The 25,968-nt window shown below is 37.7% G+C and overlaps 1 protein-coding gene and 1 long non-coding RNA gene across 4 annotated transcripts in view; one reads left to right on the top strand and one right to left on the bottom strand.

Annotated features, from left to right (window-relative positions):
• LOC134479679 (uncharacterized) overlaps positions 1–3,758 on the bottom strand; it is a 39,106-nt gene extending 35,348 nt beyond the window's left edge. Inside the window, exon 1 of the long non-coding RNA XR_010053281.1 lies at positions 3,703–3,758. This is a non-coding gene — a long non-coding RNA (uncharacterized LOC134479679). The remainder of the gene's footprint in view (positions 1–3,702) is intronic.
• Positions 3,759–3,825: 67 nt separating this feature from the next.
• Lrriq1 (leucine-rich repeats and IQ motif containing 1) overlaps positions 3,826–25,968 on the top strand; it is an 85,339-nt gene continuing 63,196 nt past the window's right edge. For all 3 annotated transcript variants that reach the window (XM_063264416.1, XM_063264417.1, XM_063264418.1), the window contains exons 1-6: positions 3,826–4,834; positions 5,682–5,826; positions 12,149–12,260; positions 14,351–14,445; positions 15,523–15,640; positions 18,661–18,884. In XM_063264416.1, coding sequence (XP_063120486.1) covers positions 5,686–5,826; positions 12,149–12,260; positions 14,351–14,445; positions 15,523–15,640; positions 18,661–18,884 — 690 coding nt within the window. In that variant the 5' untranslated portion in view covers positions 3,826–4,834; positions 5,682–5,685. The remainder of the gene's footprint in view (positions 4,835–5,681; positions 5,827–12,148; positions 12,261–14,350; positions 14,446–15,522; positions 15,641–18,660; positions 18,885–25,968) is intronic.

The following is a 25,968-nucleotide window of genomic DNA, read 5'->3' as shown; positions in this document are numbered from 1 at the left end:
CCCTATAATGTATCATTTTCATTGATTCTGCTAGTCATCAAAATTTTACAGATTATGCATGGTTGTGCTATAATGTCTAGTACTGCCAACGAAAATAAAAAGTCGAGAAGGCCAAATAACTTGTCTAAAGTCACTCGGTTTAAAAGAATCAGAGCTCAAGGTTAACAAAAATATCCAGTGGACAACAGAGAGTATCTTCAACAAGTGATGCTGTGAAAACTGGCTGCTCATATGTAGAAGAGTAAAATTAGTCCTGTGTCTATCACCTTCAATACCTTACAGGATATAGGTGTAGGAAAGGACTTCTTGAACAGAACTTCACAGAATTAAGACCAACAGTTGGGTCTTAAAACTAAGATGTTTAAAACTAAGTTTATGATTTTTAAAACTAAGAAGCCTTTTCAAAGCTAAGGAAATAATTGAGCAAAAACAAGTCCACCGATTGGAAGAGAATCTTTACCAGCTGTACATCTTACAGAGAAGCAAAGTAAAGCAAACCAAAACAACAGAAACAAAACAAAAACATTCAAAAATAAGTTAGGAATATGAGCAAAGAGTTCTCCAAAGAATAAATAAAAATAAATAAGATATACATGTCAAAATGCTTATCAATCTTAGCTATTAGGGAAATGCAAATGAAACAACCTTGCATTTCATCTTACTATAGTCAGAATGTCTAGGAAAAGCAGAACTGACAACCAATGCTCAAGATGATGTGGGGAAAAGGAAACTGATTCGCCATTGATAGTATTAGAAAAATGTTGCACCTACTCTGGGAATGCGTGGTATGTACTCACTAACAAGTGGATATTAGCTAAAATAAAAGTACAGCATACCCAAGATACAGTCCACAGAACTCAAAAAGGTCAGTAAGCTGAAGGACTCAAGTGAAGAAGCCTCACTTGGGAGGGATCAGAAAGGAATCACAAGGGGGAAGGGAAGAACCTGGGTGGGAAATGGTACAGGGGTGAGGAGAGAGTAACATTGTCTGGTATTGTGTGGGGGGAAGAACTGAAGCCCTGTGGGCAATCAGAAAGAGTGGAAACAGACAACCTTGGGATGTAGGGGGTGGGAGGACCTTCCAGAATGTACCAGACACCTGGGAGGTAAAAGATTCTCAGGACTGGAAGGGAGGGACCTTAAATGAAATTCCCTACAGTGGGGAGAGGGAATTTGTGGAGCCCACCTCTAGCAGAAAGACAGGGCATCAAGTGAAGGATGGGGTTTCTATCCCACAGTCATATACTCTGACTCATAATTGTTCCTGTCTGAAAGAACTGCAGGGATAAAAATGGAGAGAAGCCTGAGGAAAAGGAGGTCCAGAGACAGGCTCAAAGGGAGATCCAGCTCAAGGGGAGGCCTCAAGTCTGACACTATTACTAAGGTTATGGAGTGCTCACAAAATGGGACCTATCATGATTGCCCTCTGAAAGACCCAACAAGCAGCTGAAAGATTCAGATGCAGATATTTGTATCCAGTCAATGGACAGAAGCTGCTGATCCCTCTGGTTGAATTAGGGAAAAACTGGAGGAAGCTGAAGAGTAGGACCATCCTGTAGGAGGACCAGCAGTCTCAACCTGGATTCCTGGAGATCTCTCAGACACTGGCCCACCTACCAGGCAGCATGCCCCAGCTGATATGAGGCCCCCAACACATAAACAGCAGAGATTGCTGGGTCTGGATTCAATCAGAGAAGATGCACCTAACCCTCAAGAGACTAGAGGACCCAGGAAATGCGGAGATCTGGTGAGATCGAAGGGGATAACATCCTCATGGAAACAGAGGTGGGGGAGGAGGTATGGAATGTGGAACAGTCAGAGGGTGGACCAGGAGGGAAATAAAAGGTGGAGTGTAAAAAAAAAGATTAAATAAAATTAAAAATACATATACATGTCAAAATGCTTATCATCCTTCGCTATTCTATTTGGGAAATGCAAATCAAACAACCTTGCATTTCAACTTACCATAGTCAGTTGTCTAGGAAAAACAGAGGACGTGGGGAAAGAGATACTCTTAGTCGACATTGATGGTATTGAAAACCAGCTACTCTGGGAATTAGTGCAGAGAATTTTTCAAAGGCTAAAAATAAAATCTACTACACCAGGTATCTGTACCAAAGGACTCTACATCTTATGCCCCAGATAACTTACTCATCAATGTTCACTGCCCTTCTATTCACAATATATAGGAAATGGAAACAACCTACATGACCTTCAACTGACTAATAAATAACACACATGTAGTACATATACCCAATGGAATATTATTCACCTGTAAACAACATGAAATAATAAAATGTGAGATAGAGCGGACCCAGGAAGACACATGCCAACGTTCTTTCTCCTCTGTGGTTCCTAGCTCCTATTCTGATCTATTGGAGTAACTACTGAGAGGAAAGTTAGAAGGTGCTGTGAGAGTCTGGAAGTTGGCAGGGTAGACAGAGGAATACCAAGGTAGAAGCGGTATGGGGCATTCTACAAACTGTGAACCTTTAATTGGGGATGGAGAAAGGAGGTCCATGAGACCGGAGACCTGGAAGACTTCTGAGAGATAGTGTCTCCTACAAAGAACAGGGGACCACGATTCCTCAACAATATGGTTGTCTAAACAAGACCTGGAGAAGGAAAATACCTACAGGCAGGTTAAGAGGGAAGGGAGAAATCTCAAAGAGCCTCACTCCTCATCAGAGAACAAGTTACTGAGGAATCCTGAGACTGGGGTAATTAGTCTTCTCCAGGGGTAGGATAAGCCCTTTGATTGGATTGTTCTATACCAGATTTTCAGCTCAGAAATTATAAACATGCAACCAACACTAAATGGACTTATCAGTTTATATTAATATATACTTATGCATATGTGTATGTAACAATAGCATTTAAAGGAAATGAGGTCCTGAATTTGAGAGGGAACAAGAAGTGGGGGATGGGGGAGGGTGGAGGCAGGAAAGAGAAAAATGTTGTGTAATTAAATTATAATTGAAAAAGATCAAAAGTCTCAAAGCTAAAATACAAACACAAAGGCATAAATTGCTGTTGACAATATTTCTAAGCTTCAGTGATATTATCTGTAGGGGACAGTTTTAATAGTGTCCCTCTTGAAAGAGTGTTGTGAAAATTAAATGTACAAAGGGCTAGTCCAATGTTAATGTGATGATTCCTATGATCCCATCACACCACATTTTCATATGGAAAACAGTGATTATCCAAGGAAAGTTTGCATAGGTGTTGAATTGAAGGAAACTTATGAGCCCTGCTATAGAACTTCAGGATTTGTACTGAGTAGTTTCTGTCAATATTTTATAATTTTTTATTATAGGAAATAAGTTTTAGAATTTGCTCTACCACACTAGTCTAGGATTAAAATTTTCAATAGACATTAATTCATAACCAATAATTATCTCATTCTTTAAAAAAAACTATTCTCATGGCAAGCAAGTTATTCACTGGCGTTTTCTCCACGTCTCTGCCTCACAAATCACTTTTGTAAAAGATATAATGTCTGCATATATATCTGGTAGATGATTGCTTTTTGCTCAAAAACTCAGGCCCCCTCTACTTGAATATTTATAACCAAAGGCATATCGACATTAAATAATTCCCCAAACTATATAAATATTAATAGCCACGTGAAAAAAAAAGAGATTTCCTCCTCCAGGTAGGAAATGCAATTCTAATTCCAAAGTAAAATGAAAGTTGTTTGACCTGCTTGGGCACCAGTAAGGAAGGGCTGCTCCGCCAGCTGAAGATTGGCTGTTGCCATGGCTACGATTTGTTGAGCAGCTGTGGGCGCTGTCTCCCAGGAAGTACGGATCTCGGGGGTGAGTGAGGAGGGTTTCTGTGACTGGGTCTGCTAAAGTTGCCAGGATGTGCAGGTCGGGCGGACAGGTCACTAAGCGGCCACTGCAGACAGGACAGGATGCCCCGGGAACTGCGCAGCACGCTGGACTCCATCCCCTCCCTTTCACTTCCTAGCTCCATCAAAAGAGAGCCTTCCATAATCCTTTCGACCACACCCCTGCCTCAGAAGTCAGTTCTCTTCTTCCCATCTACTTCCAACCCCTTTGCTCTTTACCCATTTGTAACGATTTTGTTGTTCTTACTTTACGAAGTGCATTTCTCTGTTCTATCCCATGGCTGACTGGGAGAGCTTCTTAATCTTTTCCCACTCTAGGCAGTTAGTGAGCTGGGGTGATTCATTATTAGTGTGAAGTAGTCTAGGGAAACTTCCGGACACTAAGACCCTAATGAGTAAGTTGTTTTCTGTACACTTACACACATGTCTAGGTGTCAACTTAACTTTTCATGTCTCAGGCAACACAGAAAGTGGTCAAGAAATAGCTTGTGGTAAAGGAAGGAATGTGATGCCCATAGCTAGAGGAGAGGAAAGTACAGTTTTTTTATTTTACTCTCTTAGCTTATTAGATACTAGTTCAAATTTATGTGGAAAGGACTCCAGAGGGGTAATACATAAGGTGAGGCTATACATGAAAGGGCTACTGAGTGGGGCAAATCTGGTTTAAGGTGCAGGAAGAATGCTTATACCTTATTTAAGAAGGTGTCCTTTGTGTGACAATATCCCTGGGGAGATGTGAGCCAAAGCTTGCTTACCGCTGATGGTCTGTCTATGGCAGACCAAAGTAAGGGTGCTAGCCAAACCCAACTTGATGAACCAATCACTTTTATTGGAGTTATGCAAATGAATATGTTAAAGAGCTATTTTTAGGGTCAGAAATGACTGAGAGCTGGACCACCAAAAGCCCACTCCAGCATGGCTGAGAGCTCAAAATGCTGGAAACAGGAAGAACAGTGCACAGTCTGAGAGAAGCTCCTTATGGTGAGAGAATCACTGACTTGACTCAGTAGCTCTGAATTGAGGTCTTGTACCCATTATACAGCAGCTTATTGACTTTAGATGCTTAATAGCCATTTCAAACATCAGCGTTCTAATCTAAGTAATCACTATACCATCGTTAATCTGTTAACTTCTTCTGAAGATCATTAATTATATTAATTATGTACTTAGGCTTTAATACCTGGCCTACCACAGTCCTGAGTATCTTGGAGATCATTCTGGCTGTGATGAAGTGATGATGAGGATGTAAAGACACATTACTGTGTGATCTATATCCATTTCAAGTAGTAAGAAGTTAAGCACAGTAAATTTGAGATTATATAATAGGCACACATTAGCCATCACTGTATGCCATGCTATCAAGAGCATGTGACTGTCTAAGTCAGAATTACTAGAACTTTCACTCAATGAATATAAAGTAGCCAGCCATAGATCTCTCTCAGAAACAGATTTGGGGTTTTCTCTTAGATGTGTATTAATTTCTACATACTCAAACTGATCATTTTTCAATGGACTGAACTTACAAGGATAATATTAGCTTGAAGTTTTTTAATTGTACAGTATAAGCCTGCCAAATCCATGTGATTTTTTTTTCTGGATGAAATGAAAGAATAGTTTTCATCATCTCATAGTCAAATATCTTTAAAATTCAAGAAATAGACAGGCAAAGCTGTGTTCTTTATCACATAGTGATCGCCTAAAATGGTGCCACAAGCATTTGTTAAGTTAAATGTCTACATGCATGCTGTGGAGTGTGACAAATTAGAACCCATATATTTAAGAGACATATTGGATTCTTTTCCTATAAGTTCTACTTTTTATCATTAAGAGTTATGGAGGACAGTGACGACAGCGATGCAAAGCTCCAAGAAGAAATAGAAGCTGAATTGGATAAAATCAGCATTTCTTCCTTGGAAAATGATGAGGTTGAAAACGATTCAGAATCAGAAACTCAGAGTGATGATAGTGACACTGTAAGTGTTTCTCCATAGTTTCTTCGTTTTACATTAGTTCACTGAGAATATCATAAAATGTATTTTGATCACATTTGTCTTACCCTCAACTCCTCTTCCTCCAAGATCCACCTCCTCTCCCCTTCCCATTCATTTATATGTCCTTTAATAAAAAACCCCAAAATGAACTATCTGTACTACCTATATACTCTAGGATGTGTGGCCTTCTACTGGCTTGAGTGTGGTCAACCTAACAAGGGCCAGCATCTTAAAGAAAAACGAATCCCCCTCTCCTAGTAGCTACCAGATCCCAATAGCTCCTTAGCGAAAGGTGAGACTCCATGGCTCCTTATCCCCAGGCTGGTATTTTGTCTAGATTGAGCTTACACAGACCTTGTGCATACTCTTTCAACCACAATAAGTTCATATGTGCAACCTCCCGATGTGTATGTAAAACACTCTTTACTTGTAGAGAAGCCTTTGGCTCTCAAATTCTTTCTGTTCTCATATCTGCAAGGAGCCTCTAGCCATGGCAGGAGGATTTTACTTTTAAGAATTTCTTGGTTTTCCTGTATTTAAAGTAGATTATTTTTGATGCAATGCATTCTGATTATAATTTTCCTTCCCCCAATTCCTCCAAGATCCCCCACACTTCAGCTCCCAGCTAAATTCACCCCCTATCTGTCTCTTCTTGGAAAACACAGACATCAAAACAATACTAATGAAATTAAATAAGATAAAAACAAACAAAAGAACAAGTAGCAAAGAAAAGCATACAAAACATATATAGAGACACACATGCACACACACGTTCAAATATACAGGAATCCTATAAAAACATAAAATAGTATATGCAAAGGATGTGTAAGGTTAAAAAAAATGTCCCAACAAAACAACATGTGACAAAGAGCCTCTGAAGTAGCCACTGAGTTTCTTTCATACTGGCTATCTGTCTCTAGCCCTGGGCCCTTGCCTTAATAGTGGTTTTATTCCTCAGTGAGGCTACATTGGAGAGGACTCATTTTTTCTTTTCTGAGTGGTTATGGTTCACAGTCAGCTTCTGAGTTGTGGATGAGCCCACTCCTGCTCTGAGTTCTGGGACCCTCCCTGGTACAGAGCCAGACAGGACCTGTGCATGCTGCCTCAGTCTCTGTGTTTAGGTCCTGCTGTGTTTAGAAGACCTTGATTACTTGGTGTTCTCCATCCACTCTGGTTGTCGAAGTCTTTCCAGTGCCTTTTCCATGGGGTTTCCTGAGTCCCGAAGGAGAGGGATTTCATGGAGACATCCATTTAGGACTGAGCATTCCAAGGTCTCTCCACTATTTGGATTTTGTGAGGGGGACTGTAGGTCTCTGTGTTTGTTCTCATCTACTGCAGGAGGAAGCTTCTTTGATGGTGGATAGAAAAGGCATAGATCCATGAGTATAACACAATATTATTAGAAGTAATTTTAGCAGAAAGGTAGTAGTAGTTTTCTTCTGGGTCCCTAGATTATCTCAGGTTCTTGGCTGCCCAATCAGTTGGGAATGGGTTCCCTCACACTGATTGGACTTTAAACCTATCAGATGCTGGTTGGTTACTCCCATAAGCTACTACTATACTAGGGTATCTTGCAGACAACTCCTCATTATGTATCAAATAATTTCTACCTGGGTTCGTATTTCTCCTTCTTTTTCATAATGTGCAGGGTACCTTATTGTGGTACTATGAACACTTGTTCATAGAAGTGTAGCTATAGGTAAGCATCAATCTGGATTCTTCATATTCTGTGAGTTATGCAGGTGGTTTCTTCAGCCTTCGGCTTCTTGCCTCCACCTCCAGATGGCTGGGATTACAGCACCCACTACCCTTAGTTTCCCACAGTGTTAAGAACTGGATACAGGGTTTCATCATACATGCTAGACAGGCACTCTTATATCTTCTTATTTTTTATTGAATATTTTATGTATTTACATTTCAAGTGTTATCCCCTTTCCCTAGTCTCCTATTACCCCTCCCCATTCCTCTCCCCCTGCTTCTATGAAGATGTTCATTCTCCCATTCACCCACACCCACCTCAACACCTTGGCATGCCCTTACACTGGGGAAATGAGCCTTCACAAGAGCAAGGGCTTCTCCTCCTATGGATGCCAGACAATGCCATCCTCTGCTACATATGTGGCTGAAGCCTTGAGTCCCTCCATGTGGACTCTTTGGTTAGTGGTTTAGTCCCTGGGAGCTCTGGGGGTTCTAGTTGGTTGATGTTGTTCTTCCTATGGGCCATACCCCTAGCCCCAGACATCCTACTTACTGAGATTTTACTTTAGCAATATTTGTGTTTCTGGAGATTTAAATATTCTTCTAGATTGCCAAGCATATTGAGGTATAATTGTTCAAAATAATCTCATGACATTTTGTAGTTGTTTTCTAATTTCTCTATATAAGATTTCAAGTACTATATTAGGTATGGAGAGAGTGAACAACCTTGTCTCATTTCTGATTTTACTGGCAATGCTGTTGTGAGTTTCTCTCCATTTGGGTTTATGTTGGCTTTGAACTTGTTTATATATCAGCTCTATTATGTTGAGGTTTGCTTTTTGTGTTCCTAATCTCTCCAGAACACTTACATGAAGAGGTGTTGGATTTTGTTGAAGGCCTTTTCTGCATCTAAGGAGAAGATCATGTGTTTTTTTTTTTTTTTGTTTCTCAGTTTGTGTATATGGTAGATTTTATTTATTGATTTACATATGCTAAACCATCCCTGCATCTCTGGGGTGAGGCCTACTTGATCAGTGTGAATGATCCTTGTGATGTGTTTTGGATTTGGTTTACAAGTAAGTATTTAATTGAGAAAATCTGCATCTATATTTATAAGGGAAAATGGTCTGTCATCTCTTTAGTGTATCTTTATGTGGACTGGGTATCAGGTAACTGTGGCCTCATAAAATGAACTAGACAGTGTCTCTTTGGCTTCTATTTTGTGGAATAATTCGAAAAGTATTGCCATTAACTCTTCTTTGAAAATCTGGTAAAATTCTGGGTAAAGCCATGAGGCTCTGAGCTTTGTACTGTTGTTAGCAGAGTTTTGGTTACTGCTTCTATTTCAGTAGGATCTCTGTGTCTCTTGAATTTGACTATCTGATCTTCATTTATTTGTTAAATACCATATTTCAAGAAAATTACCTCTTATTTTAGAGTTTTCAATTTAGTAGAGTTCACTTCTTAAACTATGTCATTATGACTGTCTAGATTTTCCCAGTATCTGCTGTTATACTCCATTTTGTCTCTGATAGGACTGTTAATTTGGATCTTATTTTTCTGACTTTTAGTTAATTTTGTTTTTCAAATTTACTGATTGAAAGTAATGAGAAGATATAGGGAAGGGAAAAAAACCCACTGAGATAGTATAATTATTGACAATTATGTACCAACTGCAAGGACACGGAAGTTGATAAAAGGAAAACTACTGTAGCTTTGATGACATGTGCATAGTGGCAGACGTCAATAGCTGACTCTAGCCAATAGACAGATCATCTGGACTAAATCTAAACAGAGAAATGCTGGAACTAACTGATTTTCTAAATGAAATGTACTTAATATATATTTACAGAACATTTCACCTAAACACAGATAAATATGCCTTCTCAGCAGTTTATAATCTTTCTCCAAAACTGAACACCTCCTTGAACACAGAGCAAGTCTCAGTAGATACAAGAAACCTGAAATAACACCCACCCTGCATTCCGTCTGAGCACCACAGATAGAAGATGGATATCGACAACAGAAACAAAAGGAATCCTACAAACTTGTTCAAACTGAACAACTCACAACTAAATGAAAACTAAGCCGGCAGCAATTTTAAAAAGAAACTAAAATCCCTTTTGAATTTAAGAAAAGTGAAAACCATCATATTCAAACGTATGGGACACAATAAAAGCAGTACTAAGAGGCAAGTTCCTAGCACTGAGTGTCTACACCTGGAGATCTCCTATTAGAAACCTAGAAGCCTAATATCACACCTGGAATCTCCAGTAAGACAAAGAATAGATGTTAAGAAACAATCAAACTTGGGGCTGGAGGGAAAAAATAACAACCAATAAAAAAATGAGCTCCGTCAGATTTTCAAGCCTTTTCTATGTTTTTCCTGTGTATTTTTATGGCTTCGGGTATCTGTTATAAGTAATTGTTCCTTTGTAGATATTTAGATTTAAAATTTTTTACATAAAATCTGTAATACCTGTATGCTGCAGGCCTTCTTTTCCAACATGCGTCCTGTCTGACCACTTACACTGTGAAGCTCATACATAGTTCTACCTCCCCCTCCAACCCTCTACTTGGTCTTGAGCTCACGGCATGGCTCACATTAGGACATTGCTCCACTGCTGTGCTACGCCTTTAGGCTTTCTGCTTTTCTCATTACTTAAGATCATATTCACTTATATATTACCTTAAAACTCAATTTAAAAATATCCGGTCTTTTATACAGCTAATTTATGTGAGACAAACTGCTAGAATATTAGTCACAAAAGTAGATTTTATAATTTTATAGCTTCATTCACAAAGGCAGAATGAAACTTTCAGAGTGCACTCTGGCTTAATATGCCATAAAATTATTTGTCAAATTCAAATAACTTATTACAAGTAGAAATAAATTATAATAATAACTCAAGGTGAAAGATTCCGTGATTGAAGATTGTATCTTACAGAATGCACAGCAATCGCTACTGTCCTTTTCTGTTAAAAACACTTCGTAACCAGGAAGTAGCAATCACGGTAAAGTGCAGAGAACAAAAGGGGAGAGTGGCTACTTTTGTCAAGATAAGTTTCATTTTATGTCATAGATGTTCGTTTGGTTTCCTATGTACTGGGTGCTGTTAATTGTTAAAGATAGTAATACATTTAATTAGGTATAATAGAGGCAAAGGGCTATTTTCTTAACTAATGGAAACCCAATGTGACAGAAAGCTTTTTAGTCCTGTGTTATGAAGCCTGTGATCTTTTCCTGTATCAGGAATATCTGTATGTATCAATCCTTCTGTGGCTTATGTTCCCCGATGAAGATTTTCTATTCATGTATTAATAGTTTTAGGATTGTTATTAAGCTATATTTAAATGTTTGAAATATTTTTATGAATAGGAAATTGTGTATTATGTTGTCTAACAGTAATTGTTATTTGCATAAGAATGAACTTAATTTATACATGTAGTATATTTATATGAATCTACTTAGGTATTTAGAAAATTTAAAAATTTATAAAGGCTCTGTTGATAGATGTTCTATAAGAGTAATTTTTATTTGTCTCACGTAAATTGTCATCTGGTGGTTTCCTGCCTCTATCTGCCAACATACGCATAGATCTGCAAGCTTCTAATGACATCAGTACAATCTAATCTAGGCCTAGAGTGTTTTCAGCCTCTGAGGTTCCTGCTGAGTAAGCTCACCCTTTCTGAGCTCTGACTGGCTGATTCAACTCAGCTGTTTTGGCACAAACTCCTTTCCAATCTGACTGATCCAATCTGGCTTCTCTCTCTGACTAATTTGTTCTGCTTGGCCTCAAACTAATTTAAGCAATGTTTTCTAATCTGGCTCCTTCTTATTCTGACTTTCTGTCCTCACCTGTGTCTTGGGTGTTCACTCTTGAATCTGTATCTGTAAAATTCTTCCAGTAAAACTGCCTCCTCCTTCTCTTTCCTCGCTGTTCTCTGAAGTAGCCTCTCTTTTCTGTCTGTTCTCTTGAATGCTGGGCATATTTTATCTCAACTCATTCTGTCAAATCTTTCTGACCTCGCTTTGTCTGTCCCTCAATTAAAAATTACTTTCGAATATGACTGCTTCCTTCTACTGACCCACTTTACCTTCATTGTTTGGGGTTAAAGGTGTGCACTAAGAGTTTGTCCCAGTCAAAGCAGCCATGCTGCTGGATTAAAATTTCTCTGCAGTGTTCTATAATGTTATATAAACTCAATGTATTTGGTAATTACATATTAAATAATTACATAAGGTGTTAGTATATTTTGTAAAAAGTTTAGTCTTTATTTGATAATAAATATTTGTAATATAGCATCAAAATATCAAGAATATATTTGATATGGATGGGATCAGAAACATGGTACTTCTAATAAAAATGCAAATTATAACTAGTTAACTTTTTCACTTGTTTTTTTAGAATTTTCTAGAAAGACATAACTCCATGAAAACAGAAGGAAAAACTTAAGCAACTATGTTTGTTTGGAATAGACCTTTTATATGGGTACTTTTACCTATTTACACCATTTGCTGAATATTTTGGTATGAGATAAAAACTGCAATATTTGACATATGACCATTGGTAATCCTCTCATATTTTTGTTACTTGAATTTTAGGATGTACTTGAATTGCCAGAGTCAGTTCTTCATTATTTCAGCGTCATAAAGAACAAGAGTAAAACTGCTGAAGAGCTCATTCTTCAGGACTTGGAAGATACTGATGTCTTCAGTAAGTATAAAACATGTATCTGTAAAAAGGGAGTCATTCTTTTAAATATCTTTTAACAATCTTTGAGCACACACACCACCCTTGTACATATACATACACACACTCATACACATATACATACACTATACAAATTCATATATACACACATACACATATACACCCACACAAACACACACATACCTCATGTACATATACACATGACACATACCAAACACATACCACACACATCACACACATATCACACACACCTAAACACACACTCCATGTACATACACACACAACATCCACAGAAACACACACATACATAACCCATGTACATCCATACAAAACACATATATTCCGTGTATGTACACACAGACAACACAAACAACATACACAAATATACACATACCACACTCGTCACACACATAGCACACACATCTACACACACATACACACCCCATGTACATACACACACAACACACAGATAGACGCAGAACACACACACAAACACACAACACACATACATAAAACACACACATCTCATATGTACACACACACAAATGCACACACATATACACAAACATACAAGTCCTATAGTGATATTAGTTTTCTGTTGTAGAATCTTATTTATGATTCAAACTTCCTCTATCACAACTTGGGTCAATAAATGAAAACATCACCTGCTTCCCCTTATACATAATAGCTTTATAAAAATATAATTGGATTTAACTTACAGAAAGTCAGTTGGAGAAAAATGTGGAAAATTATATTTGTTTTCCTTCAGCTTTTTACATTGTAGTGCACTCCAGAAAGATTGTGAATATATATTGGAGAAGAAATATATCATATTTGGTAAAGTAAATGGGAGGAGTTAATCATCCTCTGTTAAGGTGGTTTACTATTACAAAACACTAAAGAGAAGGACTGTAATTACATTTGAAATGATAATGAAAAGGAAATAAAAATCTCATAAAATAAATTGATATCATTCGTTGTGGTAATTTTAATCTTTTAAATTAATATTTGTAGAAAATATTTTCATTGTGTTGTACAAGATTCTAGTGTCAGTTTCTGTCAAATAGAATTGAGACGACATTTATTTCTCTCTCTTATCAAGGCGTCATTGTATGCTGCATATGTATTCAATTTCCTATGAAATAAAACACTCCACTTTGAAGGGTATCTCCTCAAGACTTTGGGTGTTCTAAAGGAAGTGAACCCTTCCATCCTGCAGGAAGCTCAGCGAGACTTAGGATATTAATAGGAATGGGGGCTCCTTAGGACTCAGGAAATAACCAAACCTGAAGCTTTAGGAATTCTGAAACTGACCAGACACTCGAGGCCTCTCACTCTCCAGACTTAGATAAACAATACAGACTGCTGAGAGACATTCTCAGACAAACATACCTGATGGAAAGGAAGAGTCTCAGGTCAGCATAACTGCCTAGAAAATACTCAGTCCATCATAGCTGCCAAGAGGCAGAGATCAGATGAGCTGCTTTCAAGAAGCTGAGACCAAATGAATGGCTTTCAAGGGATGCTCTCCAAAATCTAGAGCCCTTTGCAAATCATGTTGTGAGACCCAGGGTTCCAGGCTTCTTAAGCTATTGCTGAGGCTGGTGTGAACTATGCTAATGGAGCTGTCTTACAATCAGTCCTGTTTCTGTAAGAAACTCCTTACCCATATTCATGCAAGCAATCCTATTCGCCTTGTTGGTTCACCAAGTTTGACTTTGGTAGTTTTTATTTTGTTTTGCTTTATGTTCAGGTCTGCACCTGGAGTGAGTAGAGGTTTGTTCAGGACTCTCCAAGAATTGAGTCACACAGTATTGTATAGTCAAACAGCTCTGATTCTATGTACATAAAAAAATAAAACACCGTGTAGACTATGAAGAGCGATAGCAAGACAGCGAGCATTAGAAGTTTGGTTTTATTTTACAAATACTGATAACTTTTTTTTACAACTTTTAAAAAGAACTTTCTATTTCTTGGAGTTAGTGTTGCTAATTAAGTATGTTGATGGAAATTAAGGTGAAAGAGTAATAAAAAGGATTGAGATTTTGATGTGCACTCTAATATTTGAAATTATAGTACACCCGTTTCTCTAGGTTGTAGTTATGGCGCAGTGTCTGACAGTCATATGCATTTGAGAACTGGATCAGCATCACCTGAATCTAAAGCAAATTCTGAGCAATTAATGAAGGTATGCATTTAACTTATCAATGGAAGGACTCACTATTGCAGCTAGGAATTTGTTATTTTCTGTTACATGGGATGTTAGTTTATTGCCTGAAGTTTAATTATTTTAAGCAAATCATTTTTTTTGTTTCATAGTATGCTCTGGTGTATCATATAAAACTACAAAAATTTCAGTTATTAAAATTAGTTTTTTGATCCATACATATTTGGGAATTAAATGTTCATATACACAGGGCAGCAGAATAATACTGCATTTATCCTTTTTTTGAAGCAAAACAATGTATTATAATGTTTATTGTATTTCTTATGAAAGAAAATACTTTACTGCAGAGAATCTATAAGAGCAGAAGGGTTTGTATTATATTTGGAAACTAACACAGAAGAAAAATCCCTACAAAATAAATGTAAAGTGCAGCATTTTACAGGTCGAAACCCTCCCAATGTATTTTGAAGAATGTCCTTTAAAGATTTTCTACTTAGATTCGTTTTCATTCAGTGTATATTCTCTAACTCTGTTGAGACGTTCTTTGTAAGAGTTGGAACATAACTTGAACAATATTTTATATCCTTTTTAGTCTTTTTTGTTATCATTCAGATTTGAAATACTAATTTTGAGTTTTGTTGCATCAGTGCAGATATCTTATATATTTTAACCTCAGAGGAAAGAAACTTAATTATATATTACTTTCAGTCAAAACTAAATGCATGACTCAGGTTTAAGTAGATAGTAGTTTTCTTTGTATTATACTGAGTATATTACTAACCTGTGTATATGAACAATTGGCACAGACAATAAAGATAGATAAAAGAAGAAAATAAAGATAGAAAATCATCAGGGGGCAAGGAATATTTTGAAGGTATAATTAAGCATATTAACTGACTATTATAGATTAACAATCACTTAGTTTTTAAAACTTTAAGAGTATAATTATATTTATAAAGAAAATATTAGTGTTTTTAAAAAGTTTATAGTAAATCAGATTCTAGGTTTGTGTATTTAGACTTTATTAAAATCATAGTTTTACCCTACTCTGACTTTCTTTGATAATAAAATAATAAAGATATTCTTTTAACCTCTAAGATATTATCTGTAATAGACAAGGAAGAATTTATGAGAAGTCTAGCTCCTTCTGCCAAGCGTGTATCTGTTCCTGAGCCTATTACTCTTGACATATCCATGGATGAATATGTTTTACCAGGTGGGCAGTATTCCAAATTATATGTTTAAAGACTTTTTTACATGATGTATCAAAGTGTGTTGAAATTTTTAAATGGGTACTTGTAAATATACAACTGTAAAAATTTTAAAAACTGAAAGTCATTATTCCTTAATCAAATACAGAAAAAGATGAATTCAAGAATACATAGAAAAGACAAGGGGTGAATTGGAGGGGAAATGGGTAGGGATGGAGATGACAGGTGTTTTTTTTAGTTTTTAAAATTCACTCACCATCTTGTTGCCTTCATTCCTAGGAGGCAGAGATGGTTCAACATATGTAAATCAATATATGTAATTCACTATATAACTGAACTCAAGCACAGAAATCACACGATCACTTCAAAGGATGCAGAAAAGGATCTCTGAAACATTCCCACATCCCGTCATAATAAATACTCTATTGAGACTCAGTATGGAAGGAATTTTTCTAAACATTATAAAGACTGTCCATGACAAACTGATAGCCAACATCATGTTAAATGGTGAAAAAGTTGAGGCATCTCATTACAATCATAACAAGACAAACCTATTTTTGCTCACGACTCTTTCAATATAGTTCTTGAAGTCCTATCTAGAATAATAAGAGAAGAAAATAAAAGGTATATAAGGAGGAAAAGAAGAAGTCAAAATATCTCTATATTCAGAATACCCTTGCAGAATACTTGATTCTATATATGAGAGGCCCCAAAGACTGCACCAGAAATCATCTCGAGCTGACAAATATATTCAGCAAAGTGTCAGGTTATAAAATAAACACAGTCAAATCAACATCATCCCCATATACCAAGGCAAACGGAGAGAGACTAAGAAATCAGATACATGGATTTCTGTGGACTGGGGACAGGTGGAGATGGGAATAGGCGTAATAAGATCAGGAAGGAGGGAAAGAAGGAGTACTGGGGAAGACAACTGGAATTGGGATCACTTTAGGGGCTAGGTAGAAACCTAGGGCAATGGAAATTCCTAGAAATGTAACAGGGTCACCCTAGCTAAGATTCCTAATAAAAGGGAACACAGAGCCTAAACCTGCCATTTCCTATAACCAAGCAAGACATACAGTGGAGGGCTTAGGACACCAACCAAGGCACAAAACCTTTGACTTACATTTCCAGGATAGAATTAAACACTACCGGCAAAAAGGAAAGGAAAGGAAAGGAAAGGAAAGGAAAGGAAAGGAAAGGAAAGGAAAGGAAAGGAAAGGAAAGGAAAAAGGAAAGAGGAAAAAGGAAAAGAGGGAAAAAGGGGGAAGTGAGAAAAGGGGGAAAGGGGGTAAAGGGGGGAAAAGAGAAAAAGGAAAGGAAAGGATAAAGGAGGAGGGGAGGAGGAGGGAAGGAAGGAAGGAGGGAGGGAGAGAGCGTGGTTTTGAGGAAAGGGAAGGAAGAATTCATAATGATATTCTGTTATACTAGTAGATAGGAGGCTGGTATAATCACCATGCTTCAGAGAGGCTCTATCCAGCAACTGCTCGGAATGGATGCAGACACCCTCAGCTAAACATTAGTCAGAAATCATCAAATTCTGAGGAAGAAGAGGAGGAAGAATTGTAGGAGCCAGAGGGGTCAACACCACAAGAAAAACCACAAAATCAACTAACCTTGGTCCATAGGGGCTCACAGAAACTGAACCACCAACCCAGGAACCTGAGTGAGACCTAGGTCCTCTGCATATATGTCATGGTTGTAAAGCTCGACCTAACAGTTAGAGCAGGGTGGTCTCTGACTCCTTTGACTACTCTTGAGGCCCTTTCCTCCTACTGGGCTGCCTCATCCAAATTTAATATGAGGAAAGGTGCCTAGTCTTATTACAACTTTAACATGCCATGGTTAGTTGATATCCTTGAGAGGTCTGCCTATTTCTAAAAAGAAATGGAGAAGTGCATGGGGAGTGGGGTGGGGTATGACTAGAAAAACAAGGGAGCAGGTTAGAAGGAGTGGAAAGATGGTATATATGAGTGAAAATCTTTTGAAACAAGAGAAATCAGAGAAACAATCCCCTTTACCATATGTCATAATTAAAGTTATTATGGTTGTGATGAAGCACCATGACCAAAAACAACTTGGGCAGGAAGGAGTTTGTTTGGCTTATGTTGCTTAATCACTGTTCATCATTGAAAGAAGTCAGGAGAGGAACTCAGGCAGGAACCTGGGGGCAGGAGCTGAGGCAAAGGTCATGGGGGGAAGGGTGCTGCTTGCTGGCTTACTTCCCCATGCCTCCTCAACCTGCTCTCTTAAAGAACCCAGGACTACAGCCCAGGGCTGGGCCCACTCACAATGAGGGCCCTCCCAAGTCAATCACTGTTTAAAAACTCACCTACAGGGATAAACTACAGCTTTATCTTAAGGGGGGATTTTCTTAAGTGAAGGTTCCTCCTCTCAGATGACTTCAATTTCTATCAAGTTGACATAAAACAAGCCAGCATAACGTCCAAAGAAAAATTTAAGTGCTCACATAGGAAATTCAAAAGACAAATACTAAGAAAAAACACTGATGAAAACATTGAAGAACACACAGCAAAATGAAAAGATCTCCTTTGTACATGGGTTGGTAGTATTAATATTCTGATAACCAGATCCCAAAAGTAATCAACAAATTCACTGTAATTCCCTTCGAAATTACAATGTAATTCTCCACAGAAATTTCTCAAAATCTTAAAATTCATATGGAAACATGAATGATCAGTTAACCAAAAGAATCCTGAACAATATCTCTTAACTGTATCACTTAGCTCCTTATATACAGACACACTCACGCATTATTTTAAATTTTAGGGACTATTTTAAGGAAAGTTATTTGATTTCCTTATTGACAGTAATAGAATTTTTATACTGATGAAATTGCATATCTGCATAGCTGCATGGCTGTTGACATCCATTTACGATTGAAAATATATATCCTTTTGCTTTGGTTATTTGCTTTTACATTATGTTTGTACTGTAATATAGATCAGTATGGCAGGTTTGATCTCAAGAATAGCACCTTTGTTTCTCTGAATGAATGCAGATGAGGCTGATTTGAGTTTTGGATACTTTGAAGTAGAAGAACGATGTAGAAAATCTTTTGAAGCTTGGCAGGACAAACAACAGGAACTAGAAGTAAAAGATAAAGCAATTCTGGAAGCCCAGAGTGACAGGGAAAAACAGAGCTTTCAAGAGGAAGATGAAAAGAGACAATGCTGGATAAGACAGTTTGAAGTTGAAAAGAAAAAATTAGAGAATCTTCATAAGGTATGGTAGTTTTCATCTCTCAATAAGAGCATAGCTACCCTCTGATGTCTGAAGTATGACTGGTGATTACTGTGTGTCTTTTAATTACTCTTGATGAGGGAAATTCCTGATCATGGATCTGGATTAGTTTGCATGAACTCTATCAGAACTTCCCATGTGGACTCCTGATCTTAGAACCCACTGAGGTTTATGGAATCTCAAGGGATATCCTATATAATTTGAAATTTCAAACACAACTTATTGCTGTTTATGCCTTTTGAATCATAGGAAAAGATAGTTCTTTTGATTATATAATGTATTATCTGTATTGTCTGACATATGGCACATTATATAAGATATATTAAAGTGGTTGAGTAATTTAGGTGGCATTCTGAGCCCTGCCCCTAAATTAAGCTAAGTTTTTTCACTGTAGATTGATAATTCTGTTTTCTTTTCTGTTTGTTAAGAGTGTTCAAAGTGAGGTTTGTATGGCTAAATCATAATAGCACTGATAAACTGATTGGAAAAACTGATGGAATTTGGGAGTTGGACTGCATGTCTATATAGAGGCAAGACCAATTTTTGTGTCTCACTAACTAAGGTTGGTCTGTGTATTATCCAGAATTCTGTGTTTTTGTTTTGTTTTGTTTTTTTAATGCTCTAGTTGTAGCTAATTGGAGCAGTATTTACTTGCTTATACTGAAATGCTTTAAGTTTTAGAGAATAATGACTATTAAATTTAATAAGCTATTTGTCTCCTTTAGTTACCACTGGAAGATAAAAAACCTCAGGTGCACGTTTTAATGATAGCAATCTCTGCTCTCCATGGTTGTAACTTAATTTTTGAAACTTAGAATGATGTTTTTCATAAAATTCTGATTCAAGAAAATTAGTCCTTTGTAGATCTAATGGATACCTAAATATGCACTTTATTATACTTTGTTGTTTGGAAATCTTTGCATTAGACTGTTCAACGTTCTTATAACGAATACAGAATATATAATTTACTGTCTTCCCAATAGTAGTTGATTGCATTTTTGTTAAATTTCTTAGCCATCTAGAAGCAGCTATCATAAATCTTATGGGGTATCTTACATAGGCTTTCACTGCTGTGAAGAGAGACCACACCCATCCACCTCTTATAAGAACAACATTTAATTGAGGCTGGCTTACAGGTTCAGAGTTTCAGTCCATTATCCTCAAAGCAGGAGCATTGCAGCATCTAGGCAGGCATAACAAAGGAGAAGCTCAGAGTAATGCTTCCTTTTCTGAAGGCAGACCGGAGACAATTGGCTTCTAGGGAACTAGGACAAGAGTCTTATAGTCCATGTCTTCAATGACCTACTTTTTCCAACAAGGCCACATCTACTGGAACAAGTTCACACCTCCAAATAGTGCCACTCCCTTGGCCAAGGATATTCAAACAATCACATCCCACTCTCTGGCTACCATAGGCTTGTTCAAACATAAGAATCTATGGGGGCCATACCTACACATAGAATAATGAAAAATACATTTAGTTCAACTTCCAAAGTCTCCATAGTCGAGGTCCCTTTCCCGACTGTTGGGCAATTTTAGTAAGGTCACTCCTTTTGAGTTCTGAGAGTATCTTACTTCCTGGTACTTTCTAGAGGGTCCTCTCACCTCCCACCCCTGAAACTGCTTATTTCCATTCATTCTCTTGGTCTTGTCCCCTCTGTGCTTCTCTCCTGTCCCTTCCCTCCATATCTGATCCCCTCCCCTCTCTGACCCAGGTGCCTCCCCTTCCTCTGCCTCCCATGATTATTTCCTTCCCCTTTCTAAGTGAAATTGAAGCCTCCTCACATGGGCATTTCTGCTTGTTACACTTCTTACAGTCTGTAGGTTGTATCCTATGTACTCTGTACTTTTGGCTAATGTACACTTATCACTGAGTACATACCATGCATGATTTTTGGGTGTGAGTTACCTCACTCAGGGTAATATTTTCTGGTTCTATCATTTGCCTACAAAATTACTTATATACTCATTTTTAATAGCTGAGTCATGCTCCATCATGTAAGTGAATCACATTTTTTTGTATCCACTCTTCTATTGAGGGACATCTGGGTTGTTCCCAGCTTCTGACTATTACAAACTACAGATTGAGAAAAATTCTTCACTAAGCCTACATCCAACAGAGGGCTAATATCCAATATATATATTCAAGGAGTTAACCCCCAAAAACTCAAATAACTAAATTAAAAAATGGAGTACAGAGCTAAACAGAGAATTCATAACAGAAGAATCTTGAATGGCTGAGAAACACTTAAAGAAATCTTCAAAGTTCTTAGTCAAGAGAAGTGCAAATCAACATGAGCCTGAATTTCCACTTCACAGCAATCACAATGGCTAAGATCAAAAACTCAAGTGGCAGCACATGATGGTGAGGATGTGGAGAAAGAAAAACACTCACCTATTGCTGGTGGGATTGTAAACTGGTTCAACCACTCTGGAAATCAGTCAGTTCCTGAGAAAAATTTGAAAAAGCTCTACCTGAAAATGCAGTTATACCACTCTTGGGCATGTAACTAAAAGATTCCCCACCATACCTACCACAAGAACAAGTGCTCCACCATGGTCATAGCAACCTTCTTTGTAATAGATGAGCTTCTTAAAAAGTGCTTTCTTTCACATCTACTTCTTCCTTATCTTTCCTATGGCCCTTGTTCTGATAGGTTTTGTTTATGATGAACTTCTCAAATAACACCTTTTCAAAGAAGATAAAACATGATATAAAAATGCTATATTAACCTTTTCCGTGTTGATTTGTTTCTTGTTTGTGTACTTTCTCTTTTGCATTTCACTGTCTTGATTATCTTCATACAAGTTTAGCAACTCTTATCCATGTCTATTTAGATTTATGTTTCTGTCTGCCATGACCCATGGCACTTTGCAAAACCTCAGTTCTTTTCCTCCATCATTAACCCTATGCTTTATTATTTGACATCACCCATAATTTGCTCTTATCAATACCAGCCTATTTAAAAATATAAAGCTAATGTTGTAACTTCTATTGATACTTGCTACTACAAATGCATCTAAAGCTGGATGCATTGTGTTTTTCCTCTATTATGGTCTTCCATTATTCCCAATTCATACACCAAATTGCCATGAAAAAAACCATTTTTAAATGTTAATTTCAAGCTTATATCCTGTGCAAAGAATCCACAGCTACATGAATCACAAAACATTATTTTTTAAATGTCTTTTTAAAAAGTAGATTTTTCATACTGATGTTGTGAGAGAACTTTCAAGATATTATTAAGATATAAAGACAACAGTCCAGATTGCCTTATAAAGATAGTTGGTTTTCAAAAACGTCAGAAATCCACAAAATTTGAGATTTAAAGTTATTTATCTTTTGTTGAGACATATCTGCTCCTAACATTCCCCTTTGGTGGATTTAACGAAGAATGTGAACATCTCTACCTCCAGGTGAGGCAATACTTTGTGGCTAGGCAGTCACTGGACAAAACTGCCTGTTTCATCTGCAGACTAATACTGTCCAGAAAAGGACAAATTATGCAGAATAGTTGACTGATAAACCCTGCCAAGACAGGGTGATCAGCCCTTCAAAATCTGCATTTCCAGAGTCTGTCAGTTGATTTTGGGCCAGAAGGCTGAAGACTTGAGCTCACATGTTGCTAACCGGGGACTGTGCTAGCGGAGATTTGTCTCTACAACCTCTCAGTTCTGGAAGCTGTGTTAGGCTTCCTTTTTGTATAGATATTTGGTCATTCCCAGATTTCTGACGGGGTTGAAGACGTTATAGTCTCATAGCCTATCAGGCTGTTTAACTCTAAATATACATATTTTATTGGATAGTTATCAGGTAGTATACAAGCTAGCCAAGATATAATACAGATTTTAAGGCTTTCTGAAGCTGGAATGGATAACTAAATGTTCTGTTTAACTGATATAGTGTTGGACTGGGTCTTAGATATATTTTGTGCTCTTAATTACAAAATGATAGTAGTTGTGCTCAGCTTATATTTGAGAGAAAATATTTTTTTAATTAGACAAAAAGGGTGAAATGTTGTGGTTTGCCCTGAAGTTACTGTATTTTGATGCTAATTCCACTGCCCCAAGAACAGCTGCCTAGTCAAGGACTCAGAACTCAGGTGACTTCACCAGAACCACCTCCCCATTGACTTTGTAAAGTACTGGTGAGGGGCAGGTACAGGATAGAAGGAGGCCTGTCATTGGAGGAGAAGGAAGGATGGGTGGGAGAGAAGTTTGAAGGCAGAGGAGGAGACTAGGGGAGAGAGGAGGAGACAGGGGAGGGAGAGAGGGGAGAAGCCGTGGCAGGACAAGATGGCAGGTGGTGTTAAGATTCTGCTCTGTGTATTTACAGGTTGTTATTAATGTTCTCAAGGGATGGATAATACCGGGCTTTGTATGTTTAAGTGGGCAATTATATCTTATCAATTGGAACTAAGATTATTGTGTTGTGTGTTCTTTTATGTGAGGGTTTGAGTGCAGGAAAAGTGTGCGGCTGGGATGTGTTTCCACCGAGATATCTAGCAGATATCTTGGGGCACCTGTAGTGCAGACCTAGCGGGATAAAAGACAACAATACCCATTATTATTTTTATATTTTTACAACAACATTCTATGATTATGGTTTTCCATCCACTTCTCCCAGCAGTTCCTCCCCAATTTTCCTCTTATCCAGCTCCATACCCTTTTGCCTCTCACTCCTAGAAAACAAGCAACATATAAGTAATACTAATAAAATAAAATTAGGAAAGACTAAAACTAAAACAGATTAGGACAAAGTAACCAAATTAAGAGCCAAAGAAAAAGCACAAGAAATCCATATAGACTCGTACATTATCATACAGTGAGATATCCCAAAATACATAAAACCAGAAGCCATAATACTACCCAGACTACTACTACTACTACTATCACTGCTACTAATACTATTTGTTATTATTATTATAAATTATTAAATATGTAATAATAGCTGTGAATGAATGTTATGACACAAAGAAGTTCCAAAGATGCCTTTAAGTTCATTTTGTTTTCACCATCTACGGTTGGTGATGGGGCCTAAACTTAAAAGTACTTTGTTTCCCCAAAGAAACAAAGATTTCCTTGAAGAAAACTAATTTTTATTTGCAAATAGTTACCAACTTGAGATAGATTCTAGGTTAGGGATGGGGACTTGTGTCCATTTTTCTGTTCAGGGATCCTATCTGATTCAGATTCAATCATGCTATCACAGTCTCTGAGTTCATATGTTCCCCAGCCTTGTTTTTTCTAGACTTCTCTAAATTTTGGGTGTTTTTTTCATTCACTTTGGCTCTTATAATTCTTCTTTTCCTACGTCTGCTGAATTCTTAGAGCCCTGAGGGGAGGAGCATCCCTTTAAGGGTTGAGTGCGCTAAGGTCTCTCATTCTCTAGGTTTGGTCTAACTGCTCATCTGATGCAGGAAGAGGCTTCCTTGCTAATGAAAGACCGAGGTCCAGATGGAGTGAATATAGTGAATATGATTAGGAATCACTTTATCATTATGTTCCATTATGGTAGCAGAACTCTATTATTTGATTTTTTTTCTAGGTCCGTGGCATATCTAGGCTCAAGGTTTTAGCTTCCCAAGTAGCATGGGATATTTTATCCATCTAGTGGCGTGGACCTTAACCAAATCAGTTATTGATTGGTTACCATAGGCTTTGTGCCTATATTGCACAAATATAACTAACAGACAGGATACCACTGTAGTTCAAAGGATTTGTATGTGGGCTTTGCCTCTTTCTTTATTATTATTTTTGTTGTTGTTGTTGTTGTTAGATATTTTTATTTACATTTCAAATGTTATTGCCTTACCTGGTTTCCCATCCATAAGACCCCCTACCAATCCCCTATGCCCCTTCATCTATGAGGGTGTTCCCCACCCCTAACCATCCCTCTCTTCCAACCATGACATTCCCATTCACTGGGAAGTCCAGCCTTGGCAAGACCAATGGCTTTGTCCTCCCAATGGTGCCCAACAAGACCATCCTCTGTTACATTTGCAGCTGGAGCCCTGGGTCTGTCCATTTGTACCTTTTGAATAAGTGGATTAGTCCCTGGGAGCTCTGGTTGGTTGGTAATGTTGTTCTTATGGGGTTGCCAGCCCCTTCAGCTCCTTCAAACTTTCTCTAACTCCTCCAATGGGAACCCCATTCTCGGTTCAATGGTTTGATGCTAGTATTCGCCTCTGTATTTGTCATACTCTGGCTGAGCCTCTCAGGAGACAGCTGTATCAGTTGTCCTGTCAGCATACACTTCTTGGCTTCATCAATATTGTATAGGTTTGGTTACTGTGTATATATGGTCTGGATCTCCAGGTGGGGCACGCTCCGAATGATCATTCCTTCAATCTCTGCTCCAAACTTTGCTCCATATCTCCTTTGATGAATATTTTATTCCACCCTTTAAGGAGGACTGAAGCATCTGCACTTTGATCATCCTTCTTCTTGAGCTTCATGTGGTCTGTGGATTGTATCATGGGTAATTCGAGCTTTTGGGATGATATCCACTTATCATTGAGTGCATACCATGTGTGGTTTTTTTTTTGTGATTTTGTTACCACACTCAGGATAACATTTTATAGTTCCATCCATTTGCCCATGAATTTCATGAAGTCATTGTTTTTGATAGCTGAGTAGTACTCCATTGTGTAGATGTACCACATTTTCTCTATCCATTCATCTGTTGGGGGGCATCTGGGTTTTTTCTAGCTTCTGGTTATTATAAATAAGGCTGCTTATGAACATAGTAGAGCATGTGTTCTTGTTATACGTGGGAGCATCTTTTGTGTATATGCCCAGGAATAGTATAGCTGACTCCTCAGGTAGCACTAATTTCCAATTTTCTGAGGAATCTCCAGACTGATTTCCAGAGTGGTTGTACCATCTTGCAATCCCACCAACAATGGAGGAGTGTTTCTCTTTCTTTCACATCCTTGCCAGCATCTCTTGTCACCTGAGTTTTTTTGTCTTAGCCATTCTGACTGGTATGAGGTGGACTCTCAGGGTTGTGTTGATTTGCATTTCCCTTATGACTAAGGTTGTTGAACATTCCTTTAGGTACTTC

This window comes from Rattus norvegicus, chromosome 7 (assembly GCF_036323735.1).
Source record: "Rattus norvegicus strain BN/NHsdMcwi chromosome 7, GRCr8, whole genome shotgun sequence".
In the NCBI taxonomy this organism is placed as follows: Eukaryota; Metazoa; Chordata; class Mammalia; order Rodentia; family Muridae; genus Rattus; species Rattus norvegicus.
Note: the sequence above shows the minus strand (reverse complement) of the source record. Positions and strands in the feature narration are given on the sequence as shown.